The sequence below is a fragment of the Toxotes jaculatrix genome, chromosome 15 (assembly GCF_017976425.1).
Source record: "Toxotes jaculatrix isolate fToxJac2 chromosome 15, fToxJac2.pri, whole genome shotgun sequence".
Classification (NCBI taxonomy): Eukaryota; Metazoa; Chordata; class Actinopteri; family Toxotidae; genus Toxotes; species Toxotes jaculatrix.
In genome coordinates, this window is record NC_054408.1 from 20,691,610 (window position 1) to 20,705,502 (window position 13,893).

General features: G+C 40.5%; 1 protein-coding gene across 2 annotated transcripts in view; it reads left to right on the forward strand.

Annotated features, from left to right (window-relative positions):
- The window catches only part of tmeff2a (transmembrane protein with EGF-like and two follistatin-like domains 2a), a 99,270-nt gene that overhangs the window by 26,870 nt on the left and 58,507 nt on the right, over positions 1-13,893 (forward strand). For both annotated transcript variants that reach the window (XM_041057497.1, XM_041057498.1), the window contains exon 3: positions 9,079-9,208. In XM_041057497.1, the coding sequence (XP_040913431.1) occupies positions 9,079-9,208 (130 nt within the window). The remainder of the gene's footprint in view (positions 1-9,078; positions 9,209-13,893) is intronic.

The window sequence follows — 13,893 nt, forward strand, 5'->3', positions numbered from 1 at the left end:
GATGCAGATTCTCAACGTCGGGGCACCTATATGGTCATTATCTGACCACTGCTGAGCATGGCAAACTGTGCGTAAAGGAGACGCTCCTATGGGTCGTGGGCCAACCACCAATATGGAGGACTTGCTGGCTAGATGCCATTCCTATGGAGACAGTCTTGATCTCTATTGTCCCTGATAAATAAAATAAAATAAAATAAAATAAAATGAAATAAAATAAAATAAATAAAAACACTGTCAGTGTGTCTGTATTGAGGAAGGTATGTCTGCTCACTGTTCACTGAGCTTCATTTAAGTCTACAACCAGTGAACAAAACGGTGATTTGCGGTCACAGGAAAACATACAATAAGCACACAATGCAGTGTAGAGCAACTATGATCACCAAGCCAAGGCAGAAAGAGTAGGGATTTCAGCAGTTATGGCACAGGCTGCCGACACGTGTTGTGGCTATAACAACATGTGAAGATAAAGTGGATCATGGGATTAAATGCCAGTGAGATCAATGACTGCAGTAATGTGGGCAACTTATAGGGAGAAGGTTGTTTACAGACACTGGACCTGCGAAGTTAATAACCTCATGCAAAACATGGTTTCACTGGCTGTAAGGAGCCCTGGGACCTTGAGAGGAATCTGGAATCCGCTTCTCTACAGTGAAAAACATTGACTCAATTGCTTGGTAAAGTCAAGCAAAGGCTGCCTCCCTTTCAGGGTATTTAAAGCCCAGTAACCCGACATCAGACCCATGAGGCAGACTGAGGCTACACTGGGAGGACCATCAGTCTGCAGGGACTCCCAGCAGATGGGGAAGCACTTTGGGATCTCCCATGATGAGCTTGAAAAGCTTATTGCTAACACCTAACAACCCAAATGCCCACAGCTAGCAAAGAATTACACTTCTTCTCAGCCATAAGTTAGTGATCTCTGAACACACATGCTGTTAGACTCAGCTTGTTATCAATCTTTCTGATAAAGGAAATCAAATGAAAAGGATGCTCTGTTCAGATCTTTGTTCAGATCTTGTCTTATAATCATCATGTTTGTAACAGTTTCTTTTGTTTGGTACATCCATGGGTACATTGTAAACAGTAACTGCTAATAGCTAATGATAAATTCCAAGCAGTGTAATTAATGGCATTTTTCTAAAAAACCCGACTTATCCTGGATGGATGAAATGAGTGAAAACCGATCAAAACGCTGATAAAACTCAAGAGTTTAAATGCTTAAAGCTTTTGATCTTTTGGTGCGGGGCCTCTGACAGTGACTGTAATATTTTGGTTAATTTCAGATCAGTGTGTTTTTATAATGTCGTCAGAGAGAGAAGTGTGACTCTATGAACCTTAATGTAATGGCTCCACACACTAAATGTTTTACTGTTTGTCAATATCAGCATATTGCAGCAAAAATTCAGTGCAAACCATGCTGTTGTGAAAATGAATGCAAGGCAGTAAAGCATGAGCTTGTACAAGACCGACAACGTGAGTAAAGCTTGATTATCAAACTGCTGCTGTCAGGGAGCTGCATATTTATCAGCTGTCCAAGTACCCACACACACTTCTTCACTTTAAAGACCATGCTTTTCAAGATATATCAAGATTTGGTTGTTAGTGCTTTGACTTACAGTTCTGATTTTTACTTTGCATCAAAAGTTTTCATCTAAATAAATTACATCCAAGATGAATTTTTAAATACAAACGAGTGCATTATTTAAAATAACAAAGTTTTAAAGGCCAGAGTTAAAAAAAAAAAAGAAAAAGTAATGCTCCTTTCTAAGAACTTGAAATCCAGTAATGACCTGATTTTGTACAGTGTGTATCTCACTTCAGAGTGACTCCCCCTTGCTGTGCTGCAGTCCACACTTACCTCAGTGTGAGTTCTGTGTGCAGGATTTGCAATATCTGAGTAATTATTGCTTGGAATGACGATCATTTATTTCATATGTGGAGACAGTGGGGTTTTGGGTGGAGGGGAGCTCGGTTGGACAGACGGATGAGTTATTTGTTTTCTCGCTTATTGATGCTCATATCTTGTCATGTTTGCTCTTGCTACATTGCGCACAGCTCTACCCCTCAAATTGGCATGCTCCTTCCCTCCACTACATAGTCACGCACTGATGCGTGCACCCGCCTTCACTTCGCATCTCTCCTCTCCTTTGTCTCCCACCCGTATGGTTTCCTCTCGTGTGGTTTCTGTTGTGCATTTCCCTCGCCACTCCCCCACAGTGTCCTCCTCGATCCCTCATTCCTGTCATTGCTGCTGTCCTATCATCCTTCCACCCCCATCACTTACACTTTTTCACCTTTCAATCACATCCTTCTTCTCCCCTCTACCTCTTCACGCTGCTGCTGGCCTCCCTGCATCTCCTTTCCTCCTCTCTGTTCTTCATATCCTCCTCTCCATACCTGCTTTTTTTCACTCTGCATTCCCCCCTTCTCCTCTCCTCCCCTCCTCCTCCCACCACCTGTCTTTGTTCCACCCCTGTCAGTCGGCAGTTATGCCGGACGCTCCGTGGAGTCAGCGCTGGGAGCTGTTATAGATGCGCAGAATGAATGATGATGGTTATGCTTGTTTTGCTAGGTTGTTGTGTGTTGTGACCTGGTAAGGCGCAGATGCCTTTTTTTGTGCAAAGTGCTCTCACGGTACATGCGTCGGTTGCTTTGTGTGCGTGTGTGGGGGGGGGGGGGGGGGGGGGGGTGCACCGATCCCAGGCAGGTAGGGAGACAACAGGTTCTGGCTGTAGTCCCAAATCTTAGCTTTTGGAACTCAGATGAGGAGAGTTGGGTAGGCAGACCCACAGCAGCCCCTGCAGGAGGTTTGTGGAAACTATTTGTACAGACAAAAACACAGAATGGGTGGGATATGAAATGGCACAGAGGAAGAATAGAAACTGGCTTAAATTGCAGAATGATGTATGAACAAGTGCACTTAGGTTCACTTGCATGAATATGCATGCATTCTCTTCTGTATTCCCTGTCACTGACCCACTCCAGTCACACATCAGAACACAAGCGCACGCTCACACGCGGGACCGGCAACACCTCTGCTGTAACTGTGTTCTCGGTCGAGACGCCACGCCACTGTCCAGGTTTTGTCACAGCAGAGGTGTGGGGCAATGTCTGTGACTTCTGCAAATCCTGAGCCAGCGGGCACATAAGGCTGTGCCATATGGCTCTGGCCAATTGCCCCCTCTTCCCTGTCTGCAGAGAACTGTAGAGGATCAAATTTTCTCACCTTCTGTCTCATTCACCCCATCTCATTTTTCCCTCATCCTAAATCTTCCTTCAAATCGTCCTTTATCTTTCAGAAACATGTAATAGAATTTTTTTTGGCACATTTGTCTTTTTTCACTTACATTTAGCTGACAGTCATCTGGGCCGACTTACAGTAAAGCAACAGCTGACAAAGCGTAAATTTGCTGACTGCCGACATCGCACACAGCTAGTTATCAAGAAACTCAAGGATCAAAGCTGCACAGCCCTGACAAAGGCCATAACAACAACACCTTTGTCTCTATTATGGTCACGTGCTGCGTAAAGAAGCGCCGTGTGAAGAAATGCAAGTCAGTTTGATCATTTGAAATCCGTAACCTCAGCTCGCTCTCCTCGCTGTCAAGAAAAGTCCCATGTGAACAACTAAGAAGTTGGCAGATAAATATCAACGTTTCTTCAACAAGCCTGGTTGAAGATCAGTTGAAAGATTCAGTCAAGATAAAGATCTGCGATCTTTCATGTCTCTGTGACTGACTTATTTTATGTTTGGCAATCTATTTCCATCCCATACCTGTCTAAGTCCCTCACTTATGGGCGGTATTGACTAAAATATAAAAGCAGTGCATCCAACATGCTTTAAGAGGCCCGTAAGACACAAGATTTCTGGATGACACCGTAATTTGTACACAGCTGCAGCTTCTGTCTTGCATCTCCTCTTAGGGAGACGGAGGTTTTAAATCCCACATCCTCTCATCGCTCCTCTCCTTTCTGCAGGGGTGAAATCCAAATACTGGGGAAGATCAAGAGATGGGGTTGGGGAGTTTTTGCGGAAAAGAAGGCACTCCTAAAAGACACCCGCAGGGTTCTGCCGGGCAGCTTTCTCTTCAGTTGCATCACGCCTGGCATAAAGTGAGAGTCCCCAGGTTAAGAACAGCCTCAGCCAGATGGGAGAGAGTGTGAGAGGGAGGGCGGGAGACAGAGGGGAAGGATAGAGGATGGCAAAAAAGCACGGGCCCTGCAGTAAGCTATTCCAAGCGCCTTTGTGGGGTTGCCATTTTTTCATTCTCTCCCACTCTCCTTTGAGGGGATTTTCTATCCCTCTCCCTCTCTCTGTCTGTGTCCCCATTTCTTCTTCTATTTCTTTTTCTTTTTTATTTTATGATGTTCTTTTTTTCCGTGTGCCTCAGTTTCTTCAGGCACTGTGGTTCTTTTTTTATCGTGCCAAGTTTGTTGAGCCAGGGCTCCGTATCTCTCCCTCTCTCTCTCTCTCTCTCCCCCTCTCTCTCACTCGCTCTCAGGCCGTCTGCGTCTCACTTCTGTATTTTCCTTTACTTTCATTACCCCTCACTCTCCCGTCGTCTCACTCTCATCTATTTCCACTGACTTCTTCTCCCCCCTTAGCCCAATTTCACTCATCATTTTTGCCTCTCGTCTTCTCTACAGTCTCTTTCCTTCCTGCATCTCAATCCCTTTGATCAAGAGCCAGTGTGCAGTTTCTCTTTCCCTCCTGTACTCCTCCTCCTCCTTTTGTATATATTCATGCATCTTTTTCCCCTCAGCTAGTTAAAAACAGTGTTCACACTTGATTGTTGTGATGCCCCTGGGCTAGATGGTGTGGTTACTTTTGCACTTCTCCTTGTGACCATCTGACCCGTGTGTGTTTGCATCAGACAACATCAGCAATAAGACAACTAAATCTGTAAATTCAGTTTAAGTATGAAAACCGTGTGTTCACACTCATGTTTGTCGACAGGTCCAGATCTCGGTCTCTGCTGGTTAGTCCTCTGTTTATTGGCCCCCTCTCTCTGTGATCACCTACAGTGTGTTTTCATAAAGCCTGAAGAGTTTAAATTTTTTTAAGTTTATTTGTTTAAAAAAGACTTTAAAGAAATTACACACTATTTGAAAGAACAGAGCCTGTTCTATCAGGGTTTGCATCCTTAAGAAGTCCACCTGGTGTAAAGTGTCTGGTCTTCACCTGACAGGACAGCTTAAACTGGTAAAGCTAGCTACCATACTGTAAAAGTGAAATATAAAAAATTGGACTGGTTTGGAGCAGAGGAATTTGAGATGTTTGTCATTTGTTGACTTTTCCCTGAAAATTCCTGAGGGTTTCTTCCTCCATGTTTCCTCATTATCTGAGAGAATACAAGACAGAATACAGTAGATGGTTGCCTGTTTTCCCCTGAGCCTTAAATTTGTGTCAAATCAAATTTTATACAGCACAATATCACAAATCGCAGTTTTGCCTCAAGTGGCTTAACAGTATTAAGCGCCTCAGTGTTTTATCCTCCTGGTCTTTCTCATGTTACTTTTCAGCGCAACTTTCTTGTTGCGTTATCGTCATCAGTGCAGCTGGTAATGACTTATATTATGCTAATGGCTAGATGTGTCCAATGGGGCTGCTGTACTTCAGCTTCAGGAGTTCAGCCTATTGAAACGTGTCTCCCCCATATTGATCACACAAATATTAGACCAAATGTGATGCTTTATTTTCTAAAAGAGTAAAATAGAGTAGCTAAGCTATGCTAAGCTATAGTTATTGATAGCACAGGAGATCAAAACAGGGACATCCTTTGTTGTGTGAGTCAGCCAATCACTGTTTAATCAGCTGTTTCATATACTTCTGGGTCCTGTTTTCTGCGCCCTGCTTTATGCTCATTTACTTGTATTAGATGAAGACAGCATCAGTAGGAAGCTAATGTTGAATGTTGAATTAGTGCGTATTGAATGTCTGGGACTGCAACCCATTAGGAAAAAGAGGACAAATTAGACTTTATAGTTTGTGGTTAATTTCACAATAACTTCATTTGTAACAATATTAAAAAGCCTCAAAAGTTAAAACTAATCCATTTGCTCATTTCAAATATTTAAAATGAATTTTATCAAGCTCTGTGACTCTGAAATAAACCTCAGGGCTGGTGAGGCTCCAAACATGTGCCTCCTGTTGACCGACTTCCTCTGCTTTTTTCTAGTTGGAGTGTCATGTGTCCGTAAACATACACAGACTTGCATTATGTGTCAGTGCTTGTGTACACACATGTCTGTTTGTGAGAGCCCTGCAGCGTTCTGCCAGGACACAGACAGGTGATTTGGCCCAGAGAGAACAGATTCCAGTTCAGTCTATTGGAGACTTATAGGGGAACAGAAGTGGAGACAAAGAGCCATGCGCTCCTTAGCATCGTTTCTGTGGGGACTCTCGAGCAGTCCCCCTGTCCTTGTGATGTCACACCCAGCAGGAACACATTTTCACACATTGCCCAGTTTTCAGCACTTTTAAATTTAATCAGGTTATGGGGCTGTGACTACGGAGCAACAATTTCTCTGAAACCCTTAATAGCCATTCCTTCTTTCCAGGGAATAGAGGGGAATTTTTCTCAATTGAATAATCACATTTGTTATTCCTGTGGTGTTGCACAGGCGAATCAATATCAAATCAAATGAATATCTTTCCTCTACAGCCAAGGAAAAAAAAAAAGAAAACTAAGACTAGGCACTGTAGAGCCATCAGTCATCTGAAAAATCTAGAGTTGCTCAGTAGCCAACAAACCATGTGGGGAAATGAATGAGTAATGTTCTCCCGTACCTCAGCAGCTATTTTGCTCTGTGCCCTTGAGCAAGTCACTTAACCTCCTACTGCTCCAGTGGAGCAACAACAGAGGTGAGCAACAGCAGATGCTGGCAATTTTTCAGAAGATATATGCAGTGTGAATATGACCCATTAAAAAGAGCAAATGTTTGTTGCATTTTTTCAAGTAACTAATCTTCTAAATAAGCAACAACAAAGGTTTTTAAAAAAAAGGTGAATTCTGATTGAAATGCTGCTAGATCCTGCCCACCCATTTTAAACCAGAGACAGAAGCACAGAGGAAAAAGTAAAGTTGAAATCTCTCATGTAAAATAACCAAAACTGTCCTAACATTGTCAGAAATTAGTGTGTTCCTGTATGATCCTATCACTCATAGTAAGAAGCATAAATTTGTAACTTTCCAAACTAATTTAGAAATATGTCAAACTGCCAGATGTTCGGTCTGTTTTATTACAATAAAGTATTCTGTCTCTGTAATTTTCATCGCAGTTTTTATTGCTAGATGTTTATGTATACAGTAGTACTACAGTGACTGCTTGGGGATCTATTGGCAAAAATGGAATATAATATTCATGATTCTGTTTTCATCATTTTATCATCACCTGATCCTAAAAGGTGTTGTGTTTTTGTTAGCTTAGAATGAGCACTTCATATCCACAGGTCAGGTCCTCTTGCATGGAGCCTGCCATGTTGCATCGCCATGTCACAGTAGCCCAGAACAGACAAACCAAAACTGGCTCTAGAGAAGGCTGCTTGTGTTTTTACATCACCTGAAGGCTGCTGTGGGTTCTCCAACACGCTTGGAAAGGGGTGGGGGGTGGGTGGGGTTGGGGTGACCTGTTGGTTGCAATCTGCAGCCCTAACACTAGATGCCACTAAAAATTCTACCTACTGGTCCTTTTAACCTAAACAATCATTGAGTAAGTTACAGCCTAAAACTTATGTTTTTCTTCTAACTGCTTTGCCAATAAATAAATAATAAATAAATGAATTTTTCACAGTCAAAAAATATGTTAAGCAGCTTATGTTATCATCAGAGAAAAACAAACACACATTGACTCTCATCCGATTAATCATTTCTGTGCTGCTCTTTCAGATTTTTATTACACTGTGGGATGCTTGATAGTCTCTCGTTAGAATTAGCTATATTCACCAATCTGGACCCAGTGTGGATTCAACAGTGCTGATTTATTTGGCTATTATTATTATTTATTTTTCAAAGTTTAAACCATTTACAATTTTGAATATGTCATTTATTTCTGCTTTGTTTTCTACCACAGTCAAACCCCAGCATTTGAGAAATACATATTAAGTAGTAGGATTTCTCCAGAAGATCGAAGAAGAAGACGATGGAAACTTTATGAATTCAAACAGCAGTCTGTCATGATCAGCCCCCTTAGTACCTCTTTTGGATTCTTGTATTGGCTTCTTTGAGTTTCACTTTAGTATTTCCTGTTTTATTTTGAAGTTATGTTCCTTGTTTATCTGTCCTAGGTTACTTCCTGTCTTTGTTTGTGTTTCCCTCCTTTGTGATGGTCTGCCCTGCCCTGATGTGTTTCACCTGTTCCCAATTACCTCTTGTGTATCTGAGTCTCTGTGTTCCCCTGTCTCCTCTTCAGTTCTTCTGCTTTTGCTCCTGTGTTCGTTTCCTTGTATTTCTACGATTTTGCCTCCTCGCTGTTTAGTTCCTGACTTTCCTTTGACTTTATTGTTTCTGTGCTGTTTCTCCCTACACGGATGTTTTTGGATTTTCTGAGTTTTTGTTCCTGGCTGTATGGACTCTAGTTTCTCCTTCCGTGTACCTGTAAGCCAGTTTTCTGTTATTAAAATATCTTCAGTAATCGGCCCACGTGGGTGTCTGCCTATTTATATACATTGTCGTCTACATATGTGGGTCTTTTAAAGTTAAAACAAGCAGTGTGTCTTTCAAGTTGTTGCATTTTTCACTTTGATTTTCCATTTCAAATGTACACTATGCATATTTATTAATTGTTGATTAGATTTGTAGATGAGAATCTCTCTCCTTTTTCATTTGGAAAGACAACTCCAGGGTGAAATTAAAATACTCATCTTTTGCTAAAGTGGCGTTAATGAAATGGAGTTGACCCTTCACATGGTCTCACACACAGCATATGATTAAGCAGTTAGTAGTGTTAAGTACTTACTCTATCAAGACAATGGCTTTTATTGTCTTTTTTTTTTGATTACCTTAGCATGCCTCCTCTCCTTTTTGCGGTCCTTTTCTTACCTCTTTCTCCCTTTGTTTTCTCCTCTCTTCTCTGCAGTGCAACAATGACTATGCCCCAGTGTGTGGCTCCAACAATCAGAACTACCAGAACGAGTGTTTCCTGCGCAAGGATGCCTGCAAGCAACAGTCTGAAGTACTTATAATGTCCGAAGGGGCCTGTCCTGCTGGTATGTACATTTACATTATAGCACCTACACAGGTGTATACACAAGCAAACACACTTAGAGTAGCACTGATATCAACACCCCCCCCTGCGGTACACACTGAACATATATACAAACAGACTGTGAATATAAAATACTCAGACCACAGAGCTGCTAGAGGTAACATGCACATCTGCTGCACAGTTGTCTGTAAGCAAGCAAAGGATACAAAGCAAATGAAGAGCCTGAAATGTAAACCAAATCAAGTTTCAACATTGCACATACAGTGGTACAATTTTCAGGCCCAAATATTATCATCATCAACATATGCAAATGTTCTCTTGAATGGGATTTAGCAATTACTGAGTGATACATTACTTCAAAGGGATTACAGAAAAAGGTATGATGAAAACATTGCTAGAGGGGACAGACTGATGTAATTTTCCAAAGCTTAATGTAACAAGCACAACTACAGTGGCAGTGACAATTATTCTCATTGAACAGATGAAGATTTCATCATGGCCGCACTAAGTCCTCACAAGGAAGTGAGGACAGCATTTGGCCAAAAGGCCTGTCGAGCAATGAGAGTGCTAAACGAGTTAATTATACAGTTTATTTCATTTCTATGTGTTAAAGAGAAAGTAAAAGGAAGAATGACAGCTGTGACCTTTTGTTATGTAATGCTTAAATAATGTCAAAAGGCATAAAATGTAAATAATTCTGCTTGTGCCAAATTGTCACAGGTAGTTACTGTAACACTGTTGCCAAGAGGCATGTTCAACAAAGCAGAAAATTGAATGACTGAATCACACATCATCTTGATAGCCATTTAATTTTTTCCTGGTTTGTGTAGAATTTTTTTTCCCTTTATCTTTCTTAAAGAGTACTTGAATTGCTGCTGGAAAGGGTCCAGTCAACCTACCTGCAGCGTTGTCAGTACTACAGTACTGTATGACTCATTTATAGAATTTATTGAATATATTATTATATATAAATATAAATTATGTGCTCATAGCTTTATATTTTCAAACAATACAGGAGATTTAATCACTGGCAGGGACATTTTTATTTACGGAACAGTTTAACTGAATATGAATTTGAGTTTGATTTCGTAAACCTGCTGCTACAAGACACATTTTTAGCCACAGGCATGAACAGCGGGATTGAATTGATTTTGATGATCTTCTGACTTAATTTTAAAATTTTAAATTGTCCTATACTTATATACAGCCTTTATTTAATCAAGTAATCTCATACTTTATGACCATCTAAAGCTGAACACAGTCCCTTCACCCTCACTGTACAGAGTGCTTAGTGCTAATTAGCAAATGTTAGAATGCTAACACACTAAATTAAGTAATTAGGTGAACATTATTAACTAAATATCAGCTTGTTAACATTATCATGAGCATGTTAGCATGATGACATTAGCTCAATGCACCACTGTGTACAGCCTCACAGAGCTGCTAGCATGGCTGTAGACCATTATTCTTCTACGTTTTTGTTGGCATTTAAACTGTATAATTATTTTTTTAGGTAGTATCATGAACCAGAGAGTGTTTGTGATGGAGGAGAACATGCATTGATTGGTTAAAGGTTTTTGAGGTTGATACTAAAGGGTGTTATATGGTTGGTAGGCTTACAGGTTATAGACAAATACTACACCATACAGTCGATATACAGTTGGTTTGGTGGCCTAAACTGATTTTCCAAATTTATGCTTCTGTGTTAAGGTACCAAGCTAATGTGAATCTCATTTTAAAAAAGTAACTATGTTTCAGACCTGCTCTGTAAAGACAGCTCATGGGGACCACAAGAAATTGGTCAACTTGGTTGCTTGTATTTTGTCCTCCTCTTTTGATGCTCATAGATACTGTTGAAAGTGAAGGCAACATTGAGCAACTTAATAGCCATATTTTGTTAAACTGCAAAACCATTTTCAGTGCAAATATTCTTCTCATCACAATTGTTGTTTTATATCCAAGTGAAAGAAAGTATGTCAACACAATTACTATGTGTATGTGATGATTGTCTATTTACCCGATAGTGTATTATTTGTTATCAAGGCCATATCCAAGGCCATATCCAGTGAAAACTTTCTCTTTGTTGCTCTGCGTCACAAAGTGAATGAAAGAAAGTAAGCACTGTTAGCTTGGGGTATAATAATGAGTGTGCGTCACAGCCTGGTAACGTACAACACATCCAACTGTGCACAACAACAATCATTAGGTGAATCACTACAATGACCTATAAAACTATTTCTGTGCCAGCAGGCATAGACACACTGGAGCTCAGTGGGTGTGATGCATAAATCCAGCTTTAGTATGGTTGCAGTCTTGGATAAAATCTGGACACTCTTTGGTGCAGTCTTTTAGCATCAAGTTACTATTTGTGAGCGTGCATAGCTTCAAAATATGAATAAAGTACATGAGGGCAAGTGGCTGTGGTACAAGTAGGATAATAACTTTGATGTAATAAAAAAAATACTCCACAGAGACAAACCCCCGTCTGCTCCACGTGAAGGAGTGATTAGGTTCTGACTTGTTTTTGTCTTGTTATATTTTTGAACACTTGGCTTGTTGTAGATTATTCCTAATATGTGGGGAATGTCCTTTTTTGACTAACAACTTTTTTTTTTTTTTTTTTTTGGAGCATTGCTTCCATTTTTATACCCTTTCCCTTGATGACATCGCATATTGTTTTCCTCTTACCATTGACTAGAAACAAAAAGCACTTGGTGTAATTATCTAACATAATTGGGATTGCTGTTTGCTGATATAGTTTGGTGTTTAAGCTGCTGAGTGGGCGTCTTCAGTTGGAAAAGGTCAGGCACTTCATTAGCTGTGTTGCGGAGACCCGTAGTGCTTCTCACAGTATACAGTACTATAGAGGTAAAGACTGTTGGTCATAAAAGGTTTGAGAATGGTTCTATTAACCTACTCTATAGGTATTATCTCTCTATTTCCATCTCAATGACTTAGCACAGCTGTGACTGCTTTAATTAAGACCAGTATACAGCATTTTTTGAACAGATTGTGGTCTCTGGTTTAATCTTACATTAACTCTATTACATCTTCATATTTATGTAACTCATCTAGCAGTCTGTGAAATTGTTTTACACATGCAAAAGCAAAAGCTTTTTTTTCCGTGTTTTTTTTTTTTTTTTTTTTTTTTTTCATCAGAACATGTAATTAGGTTTGGCCAGTGTAATGTGTTTAATCTTATGAAGACAAATCCAAATGGCATATACACCGATCAGCCACGACATTAAAACCGATAACTGATTTTTATGTTGCGGCTGATCGGTGTACTTTAGAGAAAAGCATTGACACCCACGAAGGATTCTACCAATTACTGAGTCATGTTGTGAATAATGTGCTTAGCCCTGAATAAGCAAATCCACAGGCAAGGTGATGTTGGCTGTTTTTTTTTTTAGTCATATGTGAATCACTGCCTAAGCCAAGATAGCATTGCTGGCTCAAGTTGAGCAGGCGCTGACTCAGTTACCCCCACTGACAGGCAGCCGGCAGAAGTCCATTAAAAGGCCCTTGAATGGGAACAGCTCAGCAGAGGGAACGTGTGGAGACTGAGGTGGAAATGTTACTGCAGTAACAGTGGTGGTGTCTGTGTGCCAGTCGGCAGGGCTGTGCACAGTCACATGAAGTGTCCAGCCTCTCTCTAAATTGCTTGTTTGTGGGTTGTGTGTGAGGTCCTATTCAAGACATGTGATAGTCTAAGCCAGTGCGTGTGATATGGATTTGTGTATCTTCTGAAAGAGAAAGAGATAAAGACCCCTTTCTTCCATATAACAAGCAACACTTTTGAGAACTTAAAGCAGGATTCAGATGAGGATGTTTCTGTGGTGCGGTCCTCTGACAAACAGACCGTGACAGTGGTTCTATATGCTCTGTTCGGTGTCTCGTGTTACACTCAGACGTACACTTTATGCTGGCATTTATCCAGGACAAGGCAGGAAACAAATGCACCTCTCTCTCTCTGGCCAATCAGTGTTCATTTCTGTGGAGTCTGATTTATTACACATTTAAGTTGAAAACCCTTTAAAACCCACCACACCGATGCAAAAATAAACGGTTGATCATCAACCTACTTTTTTTTTTTTGTTACTGCTTAATTGAATTACTGCTTTCTTATATTAAATTATTTAATTAAGGGGGAATCTAATTAACAATCAATTAACTACTCTAAATACAGATAAATTTTAGTAAAGGAATCTTTACTAAAAAAATTTCAGAGATATGTAAAGGAGGTGTTACACATGCTTGTTGTTTGTCTGAAAGTTAAACATGTGAGCTTGCTGTGTGGGAGCTTTCTTATATAACCAAGTGTTACACCCAAACCTTTCATGTGGAAAAGTATGGCAGGCAGCTACTTCTGAAGTGTTTCCTCTCTCTTCTCTTCACCACTCAGCCATTTAGCTGATACTCTCAGCTAAGCTAACTTAAACTGAATGCAGCAGTGGAATACAGTATGTTAAAGTATCTCAAGCACCAGTGACAGGAGCAGCTAATAGAAAGCAATGCAAGTGTCAAAACTATTTTACACAAGCTGCACATGCACTGCAACAAAGCATTCTCTCTTTTTCCCTCTGTTGTTGTCTCTCTCTCTCTCTCTCTCTCTCTCTCTCTCTCTCTCTCTCTCTCTCTCTCTCTCTCTCTCTCTCTCTCTCTCTCTCCCTCTCCCAATCTCTC